We start from the raw sequence: 26,835 nt of genomic DNA on the forward strand, positions 1-26,835 counted from the left end.
AGCTTGCTTTAAATCACATCAGTTTAGGAAGAAAGTTGGCCCAGTTTGTGAAAGTGAACCTTCACCTATCAACCAGAACTGTTAATTGTTTAACTGTTAGCTGTTTAATTGTTTAACTTGTTAAATGTCTCAAGGATCAAATTGCTAATTTGTCAATAACTGGGCTCATTTCATGTCAACATCTAACAGTTCATTGTTTCTTTGGTACTTGTCGATTTGTAATTGCCTGTGTAACCCAGCCATTGATTAACGAGCCTTACCTGTCTAATTGAGCTTACTAAATACAGATGGGAGGCTGCAGAACCAGGAGACTGAATTGGTTTGGTTGCGTGCTAAACAGCTTCCTCACACAGTTATACTCACCTTGGACAACATTCCCTGCACACGCTCTGTATCGCTCTTGGCCTGCGCTAGCTCCTGCTTCAGCTCGGTGCAGGACAGCTCCAGCCCCTCCTTGTCTGCGTGTGCTGCCTCCAGGAGGCCCTGCAGCTCCGTGCTGTCGCTGGCGCTCTGCATGGCCTTCAGCTCCTGCACCTTCTGCCTCTCCATGTCCAGCTGACCCTTCAGCCTGCCGTTTTCTGCCTTCAGTGCCTCCGTGCTGGACCTCAGCTCCTCCGCCGTCCTGCTCAGCTCGCCGGCGGCCTCCAGCTCCTTCTCCAAGCAGCTCTGGAGGTGCTCCTTCTCCTCCTTCAGGGTTCTGAGGAGCCCCTGCGTCTCCTGGTGCTCCTTCTCCAGGGCTCGCAGGCTGCCGGTCAGCTGCTGCTGAATGTCCACCAGCTTCTCCCTCTCGAAGCGGGAGCTCTCCACCAGCTCTGCGTGCCGCTGCTCCAGCTCAGCCACGCGGGCGGCCCTGGCCTCCGCCTCCTCGCTCTGGGCCTGCTCCTGCAGACGGGCCAGGAGGGCCTCGTTCTTCTGCGCCAGGAGCTCCACGCGCTCCCTCTGCTGCTGCAGCGACGTCTGCAGGAGGCCCTTCTCCTCCGCCAGCCTCTCGTTCTCGGCCGTCAGCTCCTGCACCACCTGCTGCTGGTCGGCCAGCTCCTGCAGTGTGGCCTGCAGCTCCTCGGCCGTGCTGTGGTGGCTCTCCTCCATCTTCTGGATCTGCTCTGTAAGGCACTCCACAGACAGGTCCCTGCCCCCCAGGGCGGGGTTGTGGGCGTCGCCTGCGCCCTGGCTCCTCCCCCCTGCGCCGCTGCTGATGGAGTCAGATCGGGAGGGGATCTTCTCAAACTCGGAGGAGTCGGGAGACGGGGATCCCTTGGTGATGTCACTGCTGGAGGAGGTGGAGATCTTCAGCGGGCTGCCCCCGTTGGCGGGAGACTTGGCGTTGTCTGGCAGGACCCCGTTGACCGAGGGCTTGGTGGGGCTGGCCAGGGAGGCGGTGTTGTTGCCGCTGGAGAGGGGCGAGTGCTCCAGGGACAGCAGCTTCTCCTTCAGAGCCTGGTTCTCCTCCCTCAGCACCGCCAGCTCGCGCTGGAACCGGCCGTTCTTCTCCCGCAGAGCCCCCACCAGAGACCGCACCTCCGGTGGCTGCGAGGCCAGCTGCTCCAGGTCCAGCTCGCCGCCCTCGGGGGACACGCCGTCGGGTGTGGCCCTCTCCTTGCAGCGTTGCAGCTCCATGCGCAGCTTGCTGATCTCGAACTCTTTGGCCTTGGCCTCGGCCAGGAGCTCCTTGACCTGGCACTCCAGCACTGCTTTGTCGTTGGTCTCATTGTCCGCTTTCGTCTTGAGGGAGGTGCGGGAGTGCTTGGCGAGGGTCGAGAGACTGGACGTGCTAGCGCTGGGGATCATTTTCTTAGTGCTGGTCGTCCGCAGCTGATCCCGCAGGGAGATTCTGTCTCTCGTTATCGTGGGGGGAATCTCTCTGGGGGCAGGTATTCCAGACTTCTTGGCCGAGGCGACTCCTGAAAAGCAAATCGTGGAACAAGGTTAGGGTTAGGGTTACGGATACGGTTACGGTTAAGGTCAAGCCATGCCTCATTCTTTCTGATATGTTTGTTTTATTGTGCTGGAAGTTGTTCAGAATAAGAGTGTCTACTAAATGAATGTAATGTAACATAATGGGAAAACATGAAGTGCTGTAAACCTGTGACAGACGCGGTCATATGCAGATTGATGTACTGTGCTGCCATGATGTAAGCTTCCATTAAATGTACCATATGTGCTTGTATTCAACAAATTCTAATATAGGACAATAAAATGTTGTAGCATAGCAGCTTTGTTGGTGTATAAGATGGGTGGTAGCTGAAAAGAGGATGAAGAACTGGTAACATAACTTGCTACATTGCTATATATGTTTGTTTTCAGTTGTAGAGAGGAAAGAAACTTTCTTAGGGGGACACCAAGGCATGAGGGTATGTATAAATCAAATTGATGATATAACTTTCTAAGTTGCACATTGAAAATCACAATGTAATACAATTTAAGCTGAAAATAAACACTAACTGAAGACATCTGCTGCTTCTATGGTTGTCATTTGACTGAAGCCACATCAAAATGTATTCCAAGTTCCTCTGACCAAATTTCATTTCAACAAGCAAAAAAGGAAAATGCATCAAAAGAAAATGCCTAAATATGACCAAAAACCAAACCCAAATTTCATATTTTAGATGTGTGTAATATTTGCTGAGATACCCTGTAAGGAGTGGGTAGACACTGTTTTTATACTTTCATGATTCTAACAGGGACTTTGATGATCCAAAAACAACTCTTCAGGTCTAAATTTGTCCCAGGAAAACTGCTGGACAGATTTTTGGAGGGTGCAAATATAACACATTTTCCTGGGTTGCCAGGTGTGCTTACGTTGAAGTTTTGTTAAGCTTTGAAATACATTCATTTCAAGAGATACTTCATTCTAATGCAGGACAGACATTCTGTTTGAACAACATATTAAGCATGTTAGTATATGCTCACTAATCCATCTAGCATCTAGTTTTAAAAGTATTCCATGCCTTTGTACAGATAGAGTTCAGGTCTATCACACTTCAGACTGTATACTGTATCGTTTAACATGGACATAACTTTCAAGGGCTTGAAGCCCACAGTGGAAAGTGAGATGACAAAATGCTATTGAGCTTTCACAAGTGAGAAGCTTTTGTCAAAACATTTATAAGGCACCTTCAGAGTGGTTTGAAACCAGAAACTCGAGAAACTGGCACATTTTCAAAGCCAATTTCCAGAAATATGGAAGTGGTGGATTTTCAGCATAAGCTCTACACATGCCAGATTCTTCTCCATTATAACCTCCACAGATTCTGCTCTGTCACAATGTCATACCAGACTGGGTGCACGGGACGGTTTTAGGCAGTGAAAGCAAATGCTTACAGACTTGGGATCTGGCATTTCAATGGCATTAGCGTGGGCATGACACCCTTTGTCTTCCAGCACATTCTGAATTCTGGGCATTTGCAAAGCTCCGCGTGAGCAGGGGCTGTCAAAGGTTTATTGTTTGTTTTGAAATGATCAGCAAACGGCACAAACACTGGGGTCTTATTACCGTGACGACAATGGGCTGGCACGGAGAAGGCTCTGGTACAGAGCCGCAGCGGCGGGGGGCACAAAGGCGGCTCTGTGCGAGTGAGTACAATCCCGCCGCAGTGCAAAGTCAGTGCGGCTCGCAAGGAGAGATAGCGGGGTATCCCACTCGCCCTGGGATCAGCGCTGGCCGCACGCAGCCGCCTCATTTCAAATGGAAATCACCCCCCCGAGGGGCCTTTAAACACCCCCCCCCCCCCCCCCCCCCCCCCCAAGCTGATGGGTCGATTCGTGGTGACTGTGGCTCCTTTGTCCGGAATGCGGGCTGCGGGGGGCTTGCCGATCCTTCGAGCGTTCTCCAGGGCACGCAGCGGTTTCGCATACTTAGGTTACCGTGGTTTAAACCGTAAATCACTGAGGCTACAAAAAAACACAGACTACGGTCTTTTTGCATATGCGCACTGCTACTAAACATCGCTAATGTTTATCTCAGGAAACTATATCTGTTTGGTTTTGTTGTTCACGAATAACAAGTTAATCATTCATTACATAGTGAGCTGCACGCGGAATGTCTGAAGGTTCGGCAGGAGTTGAAAGCCAGAGGCTTTGAGGGAGATTCCACCGGCACGTGAAGTGAGACACTTTGGTTACTGCGGCCCAGCACATCCTCTGAAACCACAGAGGCGGCGCGCTGGCTCAACGCTTCGGACAGTTTGGGACAAGCCCTGACCCACTGAGAGCTCTAATTCAATAGCAATTCATCAACTTCAGATTGCTAGCTTATCTGTTATGCTACCTGTCATATTGCATCAACAGAACACTGTGCAGCCAGTGCGGTGCCAGGAGTTGCAGCATTAGGAATCTGTAATCCATACTCTGCTTATCACGGATGATAAATCTGCCAATGACAATTCAGGTCATATACAGCACTGAAAAATGATACATAATCACCCAAAAGATCATATAACCTACTTCAGACACAAAATAAAACACAGAGAATTCTTACTGACTGTAGATATGCATGTGGGTGAACACACACACACACACACACACACGTCACCGAAGTTTCACTTCATCAGTCTGTTTTTTTTAGGTTCTTGAAGAATAGAGGGTGGAGCTGAAGATGTCAGCATATGGGTTTCCACAGGCCTGCCTTGGGCTGTGATGACCTTTCAGTTCCTGTGGAGAGTAATCAGTGACAACTGCACTCTTTGAAACGACGCCCATGCTATAATAATGGGAGAGAGCAAAGGCAGGTCAGAGTCTATTTCGGGGTGTAAATATGAAACGCGAACCTCACGCCAAGCGGACCATCCCTGTCCTTGGGATCAGAGCCAAAGAGAGCCAAACTGAATCTAATCAGGCTTCTTCTTCCAGGAAGATCGTTTGCTTAAGAAAGAGGGAAGAGAAAAAAATCGCTGTGCAGAGAGGAAGGACTTATGCAAAGATGGCTAGTATGTTTGATCTTCTTTCAGATTGAATAACCGGCTTCTGTGAAAGAAAAAGGTGTTCTGTTCAAATCGAGCGAAAAAAGGGAAGCTCACGGCCGGTCGGGAACATGTCGTTTCCTTCTCAAAAAAGAATAATGCATTCTCTCCGAAGAAGGAAGCTACAGATTCCACTGAAATAAGTCCTCACCATGAAGTAGACTAAGTCCTCTACTCATCAAAACTGAAATATATTGGGTCGTTATGCTTTCTTACTCTCTACAAGATTTACAAAAAAAACATTTGCGACATTTACATAAAAACAAAAAAACTACAGAATTTACAAAAACATTGGCATTTCAACCACGGTTTGGGTGGTTTCTAAAATTAACATAAATGCTGTGAAAGTAATATAAAAAAGAAATGAAAGTTAAGAGCAAGCCACACTGTGGTCAGACTGAATTCTGACCCAACTCTGGGATCAGGGGCCGAGGGACACGCTCACTCTTTGCCCTGCCTTCATCTTGCCCCTGATGCATTTATTCACAGCTAATAGAATAAAAGCCATACGCTCACACAACACAGCTTCGGAACAGTTTCTTCACTTTTGCCATTGCATCACTCAAACTCGTCCCTGTGCATGCACAATGAATCATTGTGCCGCCTCCTGATAATGGGATGATGGATCCGGGGCCGTTCGGTCATCGCGGACGCTGCTCAATGGTCCAACATAGCTCTACAGCGCTCCTGTGACTTACACAGCCAAGGCATAAGGCAGCTACAGGCTTGGAGGGCTTAAGGTGGACCTCTACTGCAATGCTACTCAGAGGACGGTTTGTGCTATGACACAGTAGCGATAGAAATTGCTGCTGTACTCCTGTCCTAAGCCAAACAGTAGCAGCTGTTTGATATGAGACGCTTGATCTAGGATTATCTCCTAACATGGCATCGATGGCGCGGGTGTCACGGGGCAGACAGATAACAATGACAGCTCATCGCAGTGGCAGGGGGGCAGGCATGAGATCACGAGATCATGGCATCTACAAAGCTTTAGAGCTTCTGTCTCATTGTACAATCCGACACAACTGCTGCTAACATGACCAAATAAGAATAATCAGTGCAGCTTTGCTAAGTCTATAATCTAATGATGAATGTTAGAGGCTTGGAATGCCGAATGCATATCCCGATATCCATAATACAGATAAACCCAGATAAAACCTCCTTGTATAACGTCCCAACCCCATTAATGTACGGTTTATTCATTATTTTAAAACTCCCCCGTATGTTTATGCTCTGTATGTAGCTGCTTTATGACTGAATTAAGCCCATCACCATTTTGAAATGCCCAAACACAATGCAATACTGTACTTCTGTATCTGAGCAGACAAATGCTGTCACGATGGCAGCCACAATGAATATAACTCTCAGGAATTTTCAAAGGTCAGTCATGGGTATGACAGCATTTATCAGCTCCATGACCATCCACAAACACCACAGGAACTATTTTAAAACTGGGGGACACGAGCTTCCTGACTCCAGAGTTATCAGTGCTGACGTTCCCGGTCCCTGATGGACAGGCCCTTCTATTTTTAGGGGCAAAAGAGGGTGACTCTGGCGCTCTGTCTTAATTTAATGACATCCTGCACTTCCACAGCTCACGCTGTCAGTGCTGTTCCAGTCTGCGGTACTCGTTCACGGGAGCAGCAGCGCAGAGACCCTGTAAATCAGGATTCTTCAGACTGGGGATCTGAATGCTTTCCAAAGGTGTCCCCATAAACCACATGAGCCAGCAGCTCCTGGAGCTTCAGCCGCACACTGATGCCATTACTAAATCCAAGTACTAGCTTTAAGAGAAAGATGGATCCTAAATATAGGTCTTATTTAAATGTTGGTTTGCTCCAGATGGAAGAAAACTCTGTGGGTGTTAGAACAAAGGACCCACAGCATGACAAAGCTTTTGGGTTGAAAGAGCTTCTCTCATGTGAAGGACTCTGTTTTATAATTATGAAACAAGAAAATTCCGCACATAGTTACCGGTTAACCTCTTTTGTACTTTGTTCGGTCTGTACAGTTAAATCAAGAGATGTGTAGTTAGCCCAATTTGCATAGACATGACAGAGACAACTAGGTCCAGTCCCACTGAATGCACCTAAATGTTGTAATTTTAACAATGCCAGTACATGGGTGCATTTAAGAAAGTAAATCTACTCTAAAAAGCACTAGACACTATCCATTACAAGTGCATGACACAAATCTTTGTAATCTTCCATCTTCACAGCATTTAATCCCATGACCTCAAATTTCTGTTAAAATTATTTCAGGTCTTTTTCATTGGGGGTGGGGACCCTAAATTTTCAGCTAAATGTAGCAGGAGACACATAAATGTGCATTAGCTGCCAAATCCCACTGCAGCCAGGCCTACGAGCTTTTACAACATGCACTGTGCAGGGTCTCATCTGTGATTTACAGTGGTGCGGTGAGAGGGACCACGCAAATGGGTCTCAGGTTGCGGTCGAGCGCGAATATCCGAAAAGCGGGAGGGGGGGAGCGTCCGCTTGCGTTTCGGTGCCGTGCCTGTGGCTGAGGAGCCCGCCACGACCTATGCGCCCTGAAGAATTTCCTTCCCCCCAGTGCCAGGACGCGGTGCCAGGAAGTGCTGCCTAATGTTTTCCAGTCAGGTGGGCGCTGTGTGAAGACAAACAATACCAGTCTGTCCGCCGGAGCGCGGCTCCCTCGCCGGCGCCGTTTCCTGTTGTCCGCCCGCTAGGCCGGGATCAGAGCGCGAGAGCTTATCCGCGGACGGCCGGCGTGGCCGGGGCTCTGACATTCCTCCGGCCCTCTGGTCACCGCGAGAAGATAAATAGGAATTTCCATCTGCGTCACTCCGGCTGGCGCACGGAGCGGTCAGAGCGGCCCGATTCAGGAAAGCTGTCACCGCCGTCAGTGTCCAGGACAGTCATTAAACAGGATCCTTCCACTGGAGTCAAGAAGGACATAAACACTCCAGGTCCAAAGAGGAAACCAACCGCAACTGAGACTGCGGGCACTCCGAGTGAGGGCGCACTGTAGGATACTAAATGGGCTGTGCTGTGCACTGGATTCACATTCAGTTAATGGAAACTGCACATACATTTTTTTGACCAACTTTTTTTTCTAATTGGTAACATCCTCCGTTAGTTCAAAGATATCTTTTTCAGATTCTTGCTTTTATCATGAATGGATTCTCCTTCGCTGTTTCTGAAATGAAAGAGCTCCTTACAGTACCCCACCAAATTCATTCTTTGGGCCTCTAAGAAATCCCAAAGCATTGGTCATACTGTAGGGCGGACATGACATCATATGGCAATGCATCATTACAGTGCAGACCTGCAGATCCTATTGACTGAGCATAGATTTAAAGCCTGCGTTATTAGATACATTTTATGGTTACAGTGGGCCACGGAGGAACACTGAAACGTTACAAAAGGATTTAAAAAGCTTCCTGTCCCCTTTACACAACGCTACGTTTGGAAATGTTTACTGAGTAGGGGACTGATTTGTATAGCATAAGGGACAATATATTTATCTATTCTAAAGATGATGAAGAATATGCAGTATATAGAACATAATGGAACATTGAGCTTGTCTGAATACACAGGAGGGAGGCTGCTCTAATTATTTGCCCTTAACGGGTGTCAAGTGTGCTCAGCTCAGGAAATGACTGCGCTGAGAATCGGTGCATGCGCTTGGGAAAGTGTCCAGTGTCTGATTTGCGGATCCTTAAACCAAACAGAACCTTCCTTGTTCTGTACTTTAACAAATCTTACATGCTGCCACGGAGTCTCTCTGGCTATTATCATGGAAATACAAGCGCTCTGCCTCAGATCTGAGGCCACGATAACCAGCGAGTCCGTGCAGTATCTGCTCCCAGTGACCCACACTGTCTCCCTGCCAAAACCGCTAACCGAGAAGAGCCCATAAAAAGACCATGCGAATAACACAGTGAGCAAAGCAATCGAAGTCTGGTCGGCACCGCTCTGGCCAGCGCCGAGCCTGGTCCCAATCAAGGCGCAGTTGCGTAAAGGGAAGAAACATTAATTTGTTAATCCCGCGGGTAGGTATGGCGTGGTTATGCATGAGATCAACCCTGCCTTTGAGGTGGAGTGATCTGGCCCTGCGGCGGCTAATGAACCTGCGTATAAATACAGCGGGACGTTATATGCATTAGGCCGAATGAACCAGGCAGAATGGAAGAGGTAAATCACCATGAGAGCGAGTGCTTACTGATGAGATCAAACGGCTGACTCATTCGGAGCTTGACATTTTGACTTGCGATTCCTTGCGGAATGTATACAGCGCAGAGACCATTACTTGATTACTCAGGGCAGTGCATATAATCAAAAGTGAAAAGTAGACATTGGGGGAGTCACATCTTTAGCCAAGTAATTCTACAAAGTGAAACAAATGTAACCGCACAGATAGCAAGCTGTACATCTTGGGAGTTAATACCCGGTGTGCATGGGATCTAATGTCAGCATTCTTCTTTGGCCTTATTTATTTCTGGCCTAAAAGTCCCTTTGATCTTTGATGTCACTTATTTCAGACACTGTTTATAATTAGAGAGATTAGAAACTTTGTGGTCTTCACCGGAGAGGAAACAGACGAAATTGGAGTTATGAAAACCAAACTGTCTGGTGAACAATGCATGGACCAAAACTAAAGGAGCTTGCCACCTTGGTCACAGCTGATCCAACGCACACCCTGCAACAAGGGTCTTTGTGAAGGCATTAGCACTGTAATGCCACAGGTACTGATGAGTTTTTCATGTAGAGACAGCACTGTACTTGGAATGACGCATATCTATAAAGACAACAAGGACATTAGCACATCAGCAAAGAAATCAGAGGGTTCAGCTTTCAGGGGCTGTAGGTGATGTTAGAGGATGGATCAAAGCAGAGGAAATCAGATGATGACGATTGTCTATCAAATCACGCTGGCATGACAAAATAAACCACACTGAAAGATCTCATCTATCTCACAGTGTTTCTCAAGGGGTTAAACAAGGTTCTCAGACAAAAATAAAAAGCATAACCTTGTTAAGGCCTTCAAATGCAATGTTCCCAGCTGATGGTACAAGTTAAATCAAATCCTCAGCCGATGCTTTATACATCCCAAACTCAGCTCTTTCTCTAGGAGCTGCCATGGTCTCATACACCCCAGTGAAACTGACTGTGATGTCCAAGCAGGACATTAAGAACACAGGCTTGGTCTTGAATGCTCCTGCAAAGGGCCACAAACTGATTCAAACCTTCCCGGTTAGTTCCACACTCAAATAAGCACACCCGCGTGTCAACAAAAATACATGTGAATCTTTAAACAAATTGGCTAGAGAATGTAAAACAAACTTGCTTGTACAACTGCGAAGCACTGCAGGCAACTGACACAAAGTGTACCCAAGAAATCTTGACAGAGACTGAAGACAATATTTATCACAGTGTTTTTGTTCTAGAGGATTTGGTGATCATGAGTTCGACACCTATGCTAACAATAAGAGTACTGTATTGCTAACAAAGATTCCAGCCTGACCTGCATGGTGTCGATCCATGCTCAAAGTCCCCCGTCAGCTTATCGCTGCGAGACGTGAAAAGCTTGTGAGAAATGCCAAATGTTCAGCTCCCCAAATCCCTCTGCTAGGACAGCAATTAGGGAAGGAGTTGCCGGTGCAGTCACTGAAAACAGGAGCCGGGAACAATGCAGACCAGTCATGGCATCTGTGAAATATCAGGGTCTATAATCTACAGTGGGATAAGTCATACTCTGCGAGTCTTCCACTGCTCTAAAAAAGAAAAAACATGAAGGACAATGCCTGATAGGTCTAAGTGTTGACAGTTATCCAAATTCCAGGGCACCTTGATCAATCTTGTGAGGGGCATCTTTCGTAGTCGGTGCATGATTAGCAGATGGATTATACAGAAGGACTGACACCATAAAAGGTAGAAGGGGCATATAAAAAGGCTGTAAAAGCTAAGGACTGGCTGCCACACATGAGGACAACTCCTTTCCCCCCTGTTCAGTCTACCAAGCGTCACCCACATACAGTGACATACAATCCCGTTATCGCAGTTCAGCAAATGACGCGTTTCGGACTGGTTTTTGGAAGGTGCTAAGTGATTCGTTTTTTTTTTTTTTTTAAGAGGTTGATGTAATCAACAATGAAGCATTTACATGTTTAGTGAGAAAACAGCGTCATGGCCAGATGACCCCGACAGGCAGCTGCTATGTTCCGTGTAGAAAGCAGCACAAACAAACAATTTGTGCTTGGACGGCAGAGCTGGCGTGAGCCACCCGGATGGAAAACAACTGGATTATGATGTTTAATGACAGCACAGGGGCACCATATCGCGCGTCCGTTCTGTCTCAACCCAGAGCGGTACCAAACGACAGAAATGACTTCAAACACGACACTCCTCAGCCTAAAAGCGCAATGTTACAACTCACCTCAGTTTCATATTAACAAAAGGGTATGGGTGAATACGTGGTTGGTGTGGTTGATTTCTGCAACTTCCTCACATAGGGTGTTTCTGCTGTCACTGTATGATGAATCATTTTAAGTTAAAAGTGTGCAGTAACATGGCTGACTGTATATATGAAACATTCTCTAGTTCTGCACAGGATCCTGCTACAGTTTAGCAGGGGGTCAGAGAGGCACAGTACAGAGCCCTGCTTTTCTTTAACAGGTTCTGGGAAAGCAGAGTGACACAGACTTCCTCGCTGTGACGTTGGGAGCTTTTCCCGGACGATGCCGTGGATGTCTCTGAGCAGAGGCCGTTCTCAGGAACTCGTGCAAATGCGCAGACAAGGAAACCGGTCACTCGGCAGGCTGAATGTGTCAGCGTCCTCTCTCAGGTGATAAGGGCACGGTCACTTGCCAGAGCCTTTAGCCTCTTCCGGCCACAGAGTGGGGTAAAGGCACTGATTTCGTTATTTCTCATCGTAGCTCATGCTCTAACTAATCTCAAGCAGATATGATCACTCGGGGAACACAGCAACAGCGCTGTATCATTATGCGGCTTTGATAAGATGCCAGGGGTCCCGTAATTTATGGCCGTGTGAAAGAGCGCAGCACTGAGGGTTAATTGATTTGCCTTTCTCCTCCCTCACGCCGCTAATGGCCGCAGGCGTGAGCCGAGGCCACAGGGAGCGTCGCCGTGTCGGGACCGGCTGACCCACGGACGCCGTGGCGGACACCGACATCGTTCCTCCAGGGCTGTTATCTCAGAAAACATACCATCAAGCCCCTCCCTGGTCTTCTAACATTCTGGCAGCCTCTCCCGGAATTACTGATCCCGAAAGCATTTCAGTTACGCTCGGAGTGACCGCCAGCATGGCCTCGCTGTCCTTTTTTGAGCACGAAATCGTTCGGGCTCTCTCTTGCTTTCTCCCACCTCACTGGACAAACATCTTGCCGCGGGCTGGGGATTTTCCCTCTCTCTGCACGCCTCCAGACACGCCGGGCCGAGCCGCCGCTCAGCCGAAAATAGGCCCCGACGAATAATATTTTACAAATAAGGTCGTCTGAGGACCTGCTGAAAAGGGGCGGAATGACTCCCACCCTCAGGTGCTGGTTCAGTACATACCAGCCTGGCATAGACTTTCATATCACAGCTGACAGTGAAGAGCAGCTGACCCTCCCTCTATGATGCTGAAACCGCAGCTCACACATGAGCATTAACCTGAACACTTGGCTACAAACACATTTGAACCAGCCTATATATTTTCTCTAGTCAAATGGGAAAGCACTCTGTGTGTGTCTGAATTAGAAGAGAAAAGGAGCTGACATCGTCTGTGGGAGCAGCCCCACGCTGGTAGTACCATGCATGTGCATGTCAGCTAAACCCAACCAGGCCTCTACAGCAAAGGGTAAAGAGTGACAGAGGACCTGTTATGGGGGAGAGCCACGCGGGGACTTTGTCCTGTGCGAATGAAGGCAGATGCTAGAAACGCTGGCTGGCAGCAATGATTTGAGGGATTAAACTACCCACTCCACTCCCTGGTGAATTTTAAATACCAATGTACCAAGCACACTGCGGGATTTGGAAACGCCAATGGGTGAAAAAATAAGGAACACATTGAACATCTGCGGCGGATCTGGACGTGCTCTGGCGTTCCGATGGCTGTGCTCCACCCACCCGCGTGTGTCGGCACAAAAGCCCCGCTTGTCGGATGACGTTAGCATGTGAGATCTTTATTGATGGAGCTGGCACAGGAATGTGCCAGAGTAAATTGCATTAGCGAGTGAATCGTGAAGCGTGCCAGGGTATGAAGTGCCTCAAGACAATGAGAGAGATCCATCTCCTGCTCCTTTTATAGCACCCAGTCGATGGCGCACACCACGCCGGTGTTCATCATGCTTCGGCGGAGCAGAGAGAATACACGTGGCAAAAAAAAAAAAAAACACCACCCCTTTTAATAATCGATTCTCATTACATTAGCCAAGCTTATTTAAAGGGATGGGTTGTCAACGTATCAGATTATTCATACGCTTGCGATCGATCAGTTGATGCCCTGCGAGTCGAAGCAGTTTATGAATAGAGTATGGGTACAAAGGCAGTGGTGAAAGTGGTGGAGAGGAATATGATGAGCCACAGCTCTGTGAGGGTGTGATGAACTGCCGTGAGATTTTTCCCACAGTGGATCAACGCAGCTGTGAACGAGCATAACACACTTACTGGGCAGGGCAATAATCACCTCAATCATCGACCTCAGGCAGTAATTCCTATTCTACATATTTGCGGAGGAACGCGGTACCACGAAGGAGCTCTGGCAGACGGCAATGGGGGTTGTCTATACTATTTCAGCAGCGGAGGGTGATGTCAGTACATTGGAGGTGACAGCTGGTATGCAGGTGGATATCACTGCTGAACCTCGCATTAATCTGAACTGCCCCTCCCATCGTAACACGGCTAGTCGGACAACAGGAAATGACAGCGTATTTAGATAACCGTGGCAAAGCCTGGCGATTTCTTCCAGCTGTTTGGGAATAATTTATAATTCAGCTTGTTAACGGGTACAGCGATTCGCTCTGGGTACACGATCTTCTAAAGTGAACTGGAAAAGCATCTCCAAAACAATAGCTTTACCCTCATTTGCTCCAAATTTTCATTTTGGCTGTCTTGGGTTTTTTCCACTGGAGAAAATAAGTCCCATTTAATGATGATCAAATGATGATCAAGAAGTAAAAAATAGCTCCACTACGTAATGGCTGAAAACAGCAACACCCCATACCAAATAAACTCGTTCTTTCAAAAACATGAAATCATAAGACTGTTTAAACTAGGAACAGAATGTTTTGCAGAGAGGAGACAGAAATGGTGATGATTAGAAGTGAGACGTGCGTTGCCCCTTTCGCAAACTTGCTTGCGTACAGTAAGCCTCGTCTGCGTCCGGCGGCGGACGTGGTGACAAGGCTAAAACTGTGCATGTCACACAGCTGGCAGGCTCAAAGCAGCCCCTGGAATATCTCTGCCAGCACACACTGCCGCTCCAAATGACAAGCTTTAACACCCCGCGAGCTGATAAGACTCTTTAGTGCCGTGCTGGCTGGGTCTGCTCTCTCCCCGCTCGTGCGGGGTCATGTGAAAGTACCCGGCTCATGAAACGACCATTAGCCTCCAGCGGACAGCGTGCCACTACAAACAAACCCCCCATGTTTTCTGAGGGGGCTTTATCAGCGTGCCCAGCCGGACCCGCTTCTGCTGTGAGTGAAAGAGCCGAGCCCGGAAACCGGCGCCGATAAACCGCGTCCAGGAAGAATTCAGAGGCGGCCAGGTCCGGCGCGCTGCACGGCAGGGGCGCTCACCGGGAAGGTGAGGCGCAGAGAGAGAGGAGTGATGGCTTTCTCACGTTCCCCGTGCAAAGCTACCGGTTTAAAGAGAGCTTTGAAATGGAAATGGTTTGGGAACTGTGTCCATGGGCAATGGAGTGACTGAGGCTGAAAGAGACAGGGGGGGGGGGGGGGCGATACCATCTCTGAGCGCTATCTCTGAGGGAGCTGCTGCAAACTCTATTCAGCACTTTTCAAGTCTAAACGTCGCGTGCCACAAAAACCTGTCACTTTAAGCTTTATCCAACAAAGTACCTTTTACTGACTCAAGAACAGGCTGAGATAAATCATCATTATGCATTCTCCCATATTTAGCCTAGAGGCACATAACTCTCACTCAGAACCATGACAACAGAACCTTCAGTATAATGTTTGTACAGTATGCATATCTGACAGTCTTTTACAAAACTGGAATTTTCCAAGACAGCGTTCAGTTATTAAATGGTTATAGTCGACATTAAAACTCAGGAAAAGTGATAATGACAGCCAACATCTGACATTAATTCGGCGTGAGCTAGTAGCACACTGTGTACCTTCTTGTAACAATAGAGAAGAATGACAGTTTAAAAACAGGAATAGGTTGTTTGCGCTCTGCCTGAAAGGAAAGGCACCGGTAGGTTAGGCAGTAAGAGAACAGCAGACCTTGCTCCAGCTCCTCCACTCTCCCGGCTTGGTTTCCCATGTCTCCTGCGCTCCTCTGTGCTTTCCCACCACTGAACAGATTAATCCATTGACCACAGCCACAGGGCAGCCAGTTAGTCAGGTAAGCGCACACTCAAGCCCTGTAAAATCCACGGGAACTGAGAAAGAAAACAAAAAAGAAAAAGGGAATAAAAAGAAAAAAAATATCCCTTCCACTCCAGGAGCAGGGCTACAGCGTTAGAGGACCGGAGGCATCTCTGGCTTTCCAGGCATTGCCACCACAGACGGCTCAGCTGCACTGTGGACCCTCCTCCAGACCGATGACAATATCGCACACTGCCAGCAGCGCCGCGGACCTCATTAGTCAAGTGACTGTTGTAATCAGGAGGGGTGTGGCTTCCAGGCCACACAGAGATCGTTGCTGCCGCAGCTGCTGCTGCTGCTGCTGCTGGAGGAGGACTGGTCGCCTAGCAGGCACCTCCACAAACTTTTCCTGGTAGGAGGAGGGAAAGAGGGGCTGACAGAGAGGGAGAGAGGGAGCGAGGGAGAGAGCGAGGGGCTCTATTTGTCTTCTTGGCAAGGCTGACAGCAGAGCAGTCTCTATTCTTCCCTTTCATACGAACTCTCCTGACCCCATCCATCCAGCAAGAGGCAGCCCAAGAAGATTAGATGGAACTCTGGCAGACGGTGCGCTGTGCTTCCAGATACCGTCCGGCAATGTTTTCTTAGCGGGTCTCTACATTACTATGGGAAGCGTGGGGGGGAGGGGGGGTTCAGACTATACCATTCACCCTGCGGCTCACACACCAGGGGGGTTGCTTGTTTTTTTTGCCTCTCATCCACTATGTATGCTTTCTGAAATATTTATGCCCATAAAAGCCATGAAAAATGAAGTTTGAAGAGAGCCGATGTGTCATCTTCGCTCGGGTGGATATGCTGCCCTCCCAGAACAATGCGGCTTTCAGACAGCGCCTCCCTTCCAGCGCTCTTATTAAAGTTACACCAGAATCTGACTTTTGGCGCCGGGTGCTGCTTTTTAATCCTATTAGGGTGTGCGCGGGGCTCAAACATTCAGATGCGGCCGCCCTCGCGCCTCTCTCTCTCTCTTTCTCTCTCTCTCACTCTCCACCTCTCTCTCGCTGCAGTAACGTTACATTTCTTTAAACTGTCACCAAATCTCCCCTCTCCTGATTGAGCCCATCATGGCTGAACCACCCTCAGAATATAAACAGACACCCAACCTGTGTAAAACCATTTTCCCTCTCTCATGATTACTCCGACCGTGGTGGAAAATGACGAAAATTCATGCGTCAACCGGGGACGTTTGAACACCATCTATCTCTGCCGGACGTGCTTCCTCGTTGGCGGGTCGGGACCGAGAAGCTGATGCGGGACCCGGGGGCCGCGACATGCTCGCTCTCTCGCATGCTAATTCCCCTTCCCTGAGAGCCGCGTGAGCATAATGAGTGGGCGTGGAGGAGCCGATTGCTCAGTATCAGCATGGAGACAACGGCGCTGCCTTTGTTTGCGTCGTGACCGTGCGGAACCGAGTGGCGGGGGAGGCGGCTAAACCGCACATCGAAGGCGAGGCCGCGAGGCGTCTGAAGGGAGCAGGGGGGAATGGGGTCGCGTGGCGGAAAAGGCCTGCCTTTCGGACGCGGCGTCCCGGGGGCCCGAGCCTGCTGGTACCGTCGCTCCTCTCCCCTCCCCGGGCCGGCTGGTGTCTGGGCACGTTCGCACCCGCCGCTCTCCCGGCTGAGTCCTTCCTCTCCCCCATCCTTCATCATAACAGCCAGGCGCTGACCGCTGACTAAAAGCATCTTTCATAATAAACTCGGCCCAGCCATCTCGCAAAAATTCACAATCCCCTGAGCGCCAATGAGCAAGGTCCGCTGAGCCTCTCTCCAGATTTCTTGAACTGATTAGCTTGTTTAAGTCACGCTGGTGAGGAAAATGCAGTGTGGCACCCTCTCCAAACATTTAACAGCAAAGCCTTTTCCTCATAAATGCATGAAAAACACCACAATCCAGTTACGCTGTGCAATCGAATCCATGTGGTCAGCAATATGGAGGTGATTTATAGTATCAGTCATCTCCACTGTCGGGATATTCATCCTGCTGATCTTAGGGGTAAGTAGACACCATTTAACAGGTGTATCTATTTAGTCAATTTAATAAAATGGCACGAAAAGACAGAGCCTGGGATATTACTTGCTGTCTGTCCCATAAAGCTTTTGGAAAGTATGAATGCCTAAACTAAAACACTTGTCCACATGTGTTGGCTGACGCCAAGAGGCCATGAATCTTTCACATGATAAAATGCCTCTGATCTGTGTCTGGTTCAGCGGTATGCCAGGTAGCATGTATCTTTGCAGCACTCAGGTGGGCGTAATGAAAAGTGAAAGGTCTTGTAGCACACGGTGGCCAAGAGAGCCCTTAAATGATGTTTGCGCCTGTAAGTGAATTACAGCAGGTTAATATCCAAGTCCACAGTAATGTCCCAGATTGTTTAGGGTGACAAATAGCCATGGCTTGATCAAGTACCAACGCTGTTCAGCACTTAGGACATGAGAAGTTGAAAAAAAAGCATTCTTTAAATCATTAACAAGTTCATACAGATCACTAATTATGGCATCTGATCAAAAGACTGCACCTCTTCTAGAACACGCTACCTCCTAGTGCACACTGGGGCTATGCTCTTCAGCAAGAAGCTAAATCAGATAATGTTTAAAGCAGTGCTTCCAAAAAAACGCACAACATGGGACCTCTGAGATTTGTAGCTGAAGCAGCGCACGCATTCCTCGCGAACGGGTCCGGATAAAGCTGCAAACGGGACTGTTTTAATGAACATCCGCACCCGGGCCACCGAAGAATCTCCCGTCGGGCCGCCAAATGTGTGATCTGCCGCAAACGAAGCTGCCGACAGCGTCTTTTTTCTCGGTTGACCGAGAACTCTCCGATGCAGAAGCTTCATTTAAATATTGATGAAGCTTTAAATAAGTCATCCTGATGTGGCGGAGCTTTAACCCCTTGGCTGACGGTGAGATTCATTAAGCCAAGTGCCAGGCCGCCCCGTCCCTCCCCTCTCGCGCTTAATGGATGCCGAGGTCCCGGATATGACCTCTCCCCAGAGCCGCTCCCTCATCTCCTGTCTGAGCGGAGCTGGCTGATCTGTCCTGCCGTAAACCTGCGAGTGGCCTACGCGTTTCCCGCAGAGCGCGGGATTGGCTGCCATTCCGGCTCTGTGGCAATCGCTTAAGTGCCGTCGGATGGGTGACACCGGGGCTGACTGGCCATATGTCTTTACCGGCACGGGGGGGTGGGGAGTCCAGCACATGTGAGGAGGGGAAGGAGAGCTCTGCCATCTCTGGAAGAGTCTGTCTGGCATCATCGCTTTTAAACCAAAAAAAAAAAAGAAAGAAAAGAAAGAAAAATCACCCCGTTTACCCACATCCCCCGGGGCCCACTGAAGATCACTTATCATAAGTGGGCTCCATATGGTTTCGATCACAACTGAAACCCATTAACATTCTGCCTTTGTCCATTCTTGTGATTCTGCTTACCTTTTGCCGCAAAAAAAAAACAAGAAACAATGAAAATCAGACTCATCCGTTCCTTGCGAAATTAATGATAATGAAATACAGGATCTGCAATCTCTGTCAGAGACGCTAAGTCAAAATGCCACAAAACAAAGTCAAGAGTAAGACTGACGCTGCAAAGTGAGGTAACAGGAGCCTCGCTGAGAGGGCACTGCAATGTGCCAGACCATGCCATATATTCATAATCCAGGCCGTGTAACAGATGTGCTAATGCGATCACATTACGACTGACATGCTTTCATGACAGCAGGCTTCAGGGGGTGCAGTAAAAGCAGATACAGCACCTTTCAGGTAAACACACACAGACGAAGGAAGAAAGAAAGGAAAAGATTTCATAACAAGGTGTTACAAAGTATTCACCAACCGGTGCAATCAAGACCTGGCCCAACTTTATTTCATTTTGAGTTCTATTTCAGTTTGCAGCTTCACTTCACTTTAAATCAAGATGAATAACACTGGAAGCTTGCATGTTTATACATATTGCAAGTATGACAGTGCAGAAATCCGTTTATGACAAGAGTGCAATAAATCGTGGGTTAACTACAGGGAAGCGTGTTATGACCTGCTGGAGAATGTGAACATAAAAACAAAAAGCTGAAAAAAAAAAAACACTCTTAAAAACACACGTTAATGTATGAGTGTTGTCTTGCAAATTTTTCAAAATGAGATAACTGGTGATTTTATTCTTCCTGTTTTTATGGAAAAAGATGAGTTTTTTTTATTGCGTGAGAACACATTCTCTCAAGGACATATCTTTGCATCACCAGAGGCGAGAAGCGTTTTGGAATTACTTTTTAATGGATTTTTTTTTGTTACATAATTGTTACCTGTTGAATTCTTAACCCTGTAAATCCCAAAACAGTGTCAAATATGGGCATATAATCTGTCGTATGCAGCTAGAGCTGCTAGGGCCATTGGTAGTTTTCACAAAGTTACAAATTTACAGTGCTGACTTGCTGAGTTGAAAGTCATTTCAAGAGTGAACAAAAAGCTTGTGTATTCACTAACTTCAAAGCATATACGTCAACCTACTGTAGATATGAGCCTGAAATCACAGTTCCCACACCTACGAAATGAGTGACAGGTCTGAACAGCGATGGGCCACTCCACATTGAGACGCCTGTTGATCTGGCTCTCGACACTCGAGTACTATTGTTCCAGAGCAGCCTGGTTGTGAAACGGGTGGCACTTGAAAAATAATACGAGGCTACACGTCAGTGACTTTAACGGCATGCAGGCATGTGACATTTCTGAGCTTTATGATAACACGTTTGCTTTGAAAGCCTCTTGAAAAACCTGCCTCTGATATTGACATTAAGCTTGTGATAGGAAGTGGAGGGAGGCTCTCCAACCAATTCGACTGAATTCTCTCAGATTCTTTCCCACTGGTCACAAAGCGGAAAACCTGACAGTGCTTAGAAACTACTGCTCAATATCCCCTCAGTTCCTCCACACTGATGAGATAATTAACAGTGATCCATGTGACAGATGGCATAAGGGCAGGCATGTATAAAAAGAAGATAGAAACTACTAATGAAGAACATGTCTCCTGTACATTAGGCCTGGTGTTTTTCTTATACAATCACTGAGTCAAACTCCCAGACACCAAATAAAGGTCCTCTGAGTAAAGTGCAAAAGTGTTTATCCAAACTCCAAATCACACACAGACGGGTTTGTGGATGCCCAGTAGATAATCTGCACACAGACGGGACAGTCTGCCCACCTGACATCAAAAGGAAAATGTGAAAGGTACATTTTATACTATTCCTTAGCCAACACACTGTCTTCCACTGATTTGTGGACACCTTGCCCGTGCGCATGGTTGAGAATTATACATAGCTCATGTGGTTAATGTGATTTCGCACTGACTGAACAAGCTCCTGGCCCATCTGACCCCTCGCCCGATTGGCATGTCCAGTTCTGTCAAAACCTCTTATTTATCCCCTACTTTAGGTCCACTGCACAGGCAATTCTGAACCGTAGCAGTGAAGCAACTGCTCAGACTCACTCCCTTCAAAGTGTATGGACTTATATTCTAATGGTGTGTGACCATAACAAGTCAGATCAGACTAACTCAGTCATCCTTGAGCACAGAGCTGCTTCACTCACATACTTTGCCCCCTAAAAAAGTAAAATGAATAACAATATTGTGGAGGTCTTTTTTTGCAACCTCTAAATAGTTGGTTTTTCATGACCATGGAAACTGTCAATTGTACTAAAATGTCAGAATGCCACAAGCACAATAATACCCAGTGTTCAATTTTTGAAGGTGGAGATTGTGTTTGCATATTGCTGCATCGGTGGAAAAAGGAGCTTTAAACTGTGTAAACCACAGCAATGCAGAAAACAAACTCTCTGTCCATCTTTATTATAATATTTCATTTGAAAAGATACACAGAGAAGGACTTTGCTAATTTCTTCATTGCTTGAATTTTGCTTAAATGAGCAATGAGTAAAATAAAGAAATGGCCATTACCAGAAAGCAACATATATTGACTGTGCCTGCATGTCTGATTATTAAAGGGATTAACGTGAGGACGTAGCACACAAGGTATAGTATAATTATGAGAACTGGCTATTCAGCCCATGCAAGATCATCATTTTCCTGTAATCTAGGATGAATGTATTACTGCATCAAGTTTGGACATGAAGGATGGCAGAGTTTGACTCCAGGTCAAAGTCTGGGAAGTTAAGTAATTCCACGCAATTATGACCGAATGAATAATTTGTTTAAAGTAACAGTGTCACAGAACTTAACACGAAGTAGCCTGCATGATCCAGCTAATGATTCCACTTCTCCATCTTTAATACTGCAATCAGTTCACCCCTCAGCCTCCTCTTACTGAACACAAAAGCTTCCCTCATAATAAGTCCTTTATTTAAGAAATATAGTCGTGTTATCCTTCTCTGCACTTCTCTCCTTCTCTTTATCTTTTTTTCTGACCACGCCATGACATAGACTACACTGGATAAAGGAAATCTGACCTATTGGTATACAAACGGACATAAATGCACTGTACAAGCAGTGTGGACAAAGCACTTATTGTATGAGTGTGTGTGACTGTATGTGACTGTGTGTGTGAGGAAAATATTTATATTATATACACACATATGTCTCACATTTTCACAAATGACTCCTTCTGTAACAACTAGTATATTATTCCTCAATCTCTGCCTCAATGCCATGATATGAAAGTTAACTTCCACAGCTATCAGAGGTACTCTACATTTACTGGTGCAGAGATGACTGACACATACTGGAAAGGCCTTGAGGCAGAACTGAGGTCCTGAGGAAACTGCCGCAAGTTCAGTGATACAACACTGCAAGAGAGAGAAACTCTGTCACAAAAAACTGGCATACACCTAAAACCCTCCCCCATGAACAGCCTAAATCAACTCATAACTGCACCAGAGCTCCAGCACTGCCTCTGAAATAACATATGGGACCAACGTGAGTTTCACTGCACTTCCAAAGGGGCATTTTGCAATTTAAAATCATTTCTTTCCACCTTGATGTGACAGCTTTCGCGGAAGGCTTGGTGAATTACCAAGTGCCCTCATTAGGATTGGCACAAAAACAGCTGCAAAGGATCTGACCTCACAGCCAGTTTCAGGCGTACGCCAGAAAATAAAGTTGTATTCTTGATTTATACCACTGGGATTATAAATGAGTGCGATATTGTTTGTGGAATGCATGTAAAGCAACGGTGCTAAGCACATGACAAAACCAAGGTAAGTTAAGCCTGTGTGGCTCAATGGAGTTGGGAGCTTTTGGTCCTTTACTGCATTTTCCATTATGTTGGCTATTTGTTGTATTGGGGTTACATTAAAAATACAGCAACTGTGTGGGTGTGGAGGTGTGGCATTTTCTCATACAGTTAAAACATCTGGGGAATTTGAGATTGAAAAGTTATTGCACCCCCTTTGAATTTTCAGCAATTATCCAGCGCAGTGAGCACATCGTGTTTTGAAATGTTTTAAATTGCTGCGTGTAGGTGCAGACAAAAGACACAACGGGTGTCGGCTAATTGCGCTCCGTCACTCGAGATCTCAAACCAACCGAAATGTTCAGTTACATAAAGGCCGACTCCACCCTCTCTTTGGTATTTGGCCACAAAGCCAAACCCATGAAAGCACAACAATCCTCCACAACGTGAGACTAAACTGTCATAAAAGTGACTAAATTGTCATATAGGAAGTAATTCAATAAATCTTGCCAATCTAAACAGATTGTACAGATTGCAGACTGTAGATGCTGCTTGATTCCAAATACAGGTATCAGTCATCACATGATATATACAGGTACAGTACACGTTAATATTTGTTCCTGGAATTACAATTAAGATATGCAGCCTTAGATTTAAATGACATAATGACAAATGATGTTCACCAATTTCTGCCACAAAGAATACCAGTTTGACAGCTCTGATAACATTTCTGAAATGAATGGTGTTTAACCTCTTAATGCACATCTTGATGCACATATTAATGATACACTGAAAGCTGCCTTACGAAAATACGAATGGCTCAAAATAGCAGAACCAGAGTTGAAGTTTATCTCCAATGAATAAATAAACATGCTTGAAACTTTATTAAATGTATATGTAACGGATAATCTGTCTCTGACTGCACACAAATGCATTTTGCGGTCTTATTTGGTCCCGAGGGTTCAGAAGCCATTGACTTGTCACATTGGCTGAGGGCTGATGAAAAACATTTGTTCATGTTTTTTTGAAGAAGCAGTCTGCAGCACTCTGAACGTGTTACAGCCTTTCAAAGCTATTTCTTTCCATAACAGCTGAGCTGACCTGCGGTTGAACTGTGAAGGTCATTCACACTCAGCCCTATAACATTTGATAATGAGCAGCCTTCCTCAGAGGAAGCTGGGGCATTAAGAATCACCACATGGCAACGTGATACTTTACCAGTTTACCAAAAACGATTTTCGCAAAAAAAGGAACTCGAAAGGTCATTGAGATCAAAATGAAACAAAGAAAACCCCTGAGCAAGTGTGTGACATGCAGTCCATCAGACACATCACCTGAAGGTCATGTTATAATATTAAAACCTTCTACTCAAATATTCATATAATTCTGACTGGTACCAGATGTAACTGTGCATCAAAACTGAGAATCATACAGATTTGAGATGTTACTGCTGTACTTACTCATTAGAACTGGGTACTAAGTGGGTGTGCAACGACAGAGTACTATTATAGAGCTCAGAGTAAAATGGGCTGCCATTGATGTTCTGCTTGTGCACTTGAGTTCTACAGCAGTTTAGAATTCCCTGCAACCCAAGCTGTGATTCACTGTCTGAGCGCTCCCTTCATTCTGCACAATTGCTATTCTCTTGCAGCAAGATAATACACCTAACAATAAACCATAAAGCAGGAAAAAATGAGAGGCTGAGTAAAGCAAAAGAGCAAAGCAGGAAAATCCGCAAATTACATGCACATTGTTCTGTGATTAAAAGTGTACACACACAGAAAACAAGGAGGAGGCTGCCTGCTTATGAAACAAAGCTCTCCTTAAAGGGGGATCATGTTGATGAAGCAATTCCTAGACTGTCGAGGCAAAAGGTTCTTTTCAAAGAGAAGACAAACGAAATGCATCTCTAAATTCTTTTAAGCATTCTTCTTTCCTTCTTAACCCTGCCCAATAAAGACAGCATATGACATGCGGCAGAAACCAGGTCCATCCACTGCAGTGAAGGACAGCAAACCCCTGCCTGGGGTATCCAGTCCTCTCATTAGAATTCAGAGTGGAGACCAGCCAATGAATAGCATGAGAGGACAGTGTGGCCCTGACTACAAAGTTCCTTCATTAGAAAACACTCTCAAGTAACAACTTTGCTTTTGTGTGACTGTACGTACGTTGTTAAAGTGTTTGGTTTAAAACGTCACACGTATGTTTACAGCAAAAATATAACTCCATAAACTGAAATGAAACAAAGCTTCATCTTTGCTTCTGTAATGACCCATTTTAACAGCTTGCTTCAAAAATCTTGTGGGGAACTATGGCCACCTAGTGGCTATCAGTGGATTTTTTTTTGTTCACCAAAAATAAATCGAGGAAACAAGCATGTGTGCCCATCACAAGTTCTGCTTTGTAATTTTATATGTTTCAAAGAACATATCATATCCTTTCTTTGTGAAACATAAAAAAGCAAAACACTCAACCCAAAGCCCATCATAGCTCTAGGACTATTAGTCTAAGCTGATTTGGCAGACCGCCAGCCAACTATAATATTTGTGCGGGAAACACGTCTTCATTTTGCAGCGTTGTCAGAGTTTGTGCATGGGCCTCAGAGATGACATTTTCATCACATGTGGAAGGTCACATGCTGGCAGAGAAAGAGGAAGGAAGGGAGGTGTGTGTCGCAATGGCAGGATCCCTACCGCTCAGGCTGCGGGGCCGCGCGTCGGCGAGCTCGGAGATGGCCCCCGTGGTGACCGTCTTCTTCATGCGGGAACCCGCCGCTGCCGCTCCCAGCCCCGGCTTGGCCAAGGCATCGTCACTGCTCGCCCGCTTCAGCTGCCGGGTCACAAGGACACACACGTTCACACACACACACACACACACTGGTTACACCGTGGACACCAACACCCCTTCTCCAACAGTGTGAAAACCAATGTGATAAAGTAGCCCCCTTTTTACACCTTCTCTGAGGTTTCGCAACACGTTGTGGAGGTCAAAGAAACAGAGCCAACACCCAGGTCGGAGGAGGGCCCTCTGTCACTTTAACAGCCTGCGTAAACGGGAGCATAAGTGGAATCAGAGCGCACAGCCCCTCTGATTCCAGCTGACCGGAACAGCATTCATCACCATAACGGTTGGCGGCAGCGGGGGGCGGGGGGGGTGTGTCTGTGCTGGGCCTACCCGGCTGAGCCGCAGGTCTGTGGACAGCGTGCTGGAGGACTTGGAGGTCTTCATTCCCGCGGCGGAGGCAGCAGAGGGCAGCCTGGCTCTATCCTGGAGCCCCGGTTTGGGCAGCCCCCCCTTGGCGGCCCCTCCCTTCAGCATGGCTCAGACGGCTCGCGGCCCACGCGCTTCAGGCTGTGAGAGAGAGGGAGAGGAGGAAGGGGCACGTTTACAACAACAAGAAACACAGAGCTGTCTGCAGACACAATTTAAGCATTCAGTTTTGGTTACTTTCAACTACAATGTATCCTCAGAGCAGAGTTACGCAATCAGAAAGGTCCTAAAGGGCTGCGGTGCTGGCAGGCTTTTACTTAACAGACACTCAACCACCTGATGTATCTCATCCTTGTCCTGAATGAACCGGCCAGCACAACCCCTCTCCTCAGTCTGGACAGGTCTGTTTTTTCCACTTGAAAGACTAAAAAAGCTAGAAGATTGTACCCATCCTGGATGTGAATCTTTTTGTCAGCTATGTGCTGTACCTCTTTTGTTGAAAAACATGTTCCTTTGGACCAGAGTGGAATGGGGTCAAGGGAACCCTGGGCTTGGTATGGTGATTTGTGTGGTGCACTTCCTGTGTATAAGGCTTTAAGAGGTTGAACTCTGAGAGCTGGACTTTGGCAGCTTTAGCACTCATGGCATTCAAGACCATGCCAAGAAACACAAGTCGGGTCTCGGGGCGCCGGGGTAAAATGGCCAGCCGGGTCGAGATGTTTCCTGTTCATGGGCAGACTATGGCAGAGTGAGGCTTCCCGCCGTCTCGACATCGTGGCGACAAACCCCACCGTTTTAACACTTTGCCCTGTTCGGAGCGGACCGGCCGGAGGGTGCCCAGAGAGAAGGCCATGTCCTCCTCAAAAGTCTGCGAAAGCAGTGCTCCAGCAGACATGGGGATGGCAGGAGGACGAGAA

General features: G+C 47.1%; 1 protein-coding gene across 3 annotated transcripts in view; it reads right to left on the reverse strand.

Annotated features, from left to right (window-relative positions):
• Nucleotides 1-26,835, reverse strand: part of specc1 (sperm antigen with calponin homology and coiled-coil domains 1) — an 83,782-nt gene that overhangs the window by 35,943 nt on the left and 21,004 nt on the right. For 2 of the 3 annotated variants that reach the window (XM_036525343.1, XM_036525345.1), the window contains exons 3-5: nt 25,883-26,059; nt 25,402-25,537; nt 364-1,901 (exon numbers count right to left, since the gene is read on the reverse strand). In XM_036525343.1, coding sequence (XP_036381236.1) covers nt 364-1,901; nt 25,402-25,537; nt 25,883-26,026 — 1,818 coding nt within the window. In that variant the 5' untranslated portion in view covers nt 26,027-26,059. Of the gene's footprint in view, nt 1-363; nt 1,902-15,402; nt 16,044-25,401; nt 25,538-25,882; nt 26,060-26,835 lie in introns of those variants that run through there. The other variant, XM_036525344.1, reaches the window with a different exon arrangement.

The sequence above is a fragment of the Megalops cyprinoides genome, chromosome 3 (assembly GCF_013368585.1).
Source record: "Megalops cyprinoides isolate fMegCyp1 chromosome 3, fMegCyp1.pri, whole genome shotgun sequence".
Lineage (NCBI taxonomy): Eukaryota > Metazoa > Chordata > Actinopteri > Elopiformes > Megalopidae > Megalops > Megalops cyprinoides.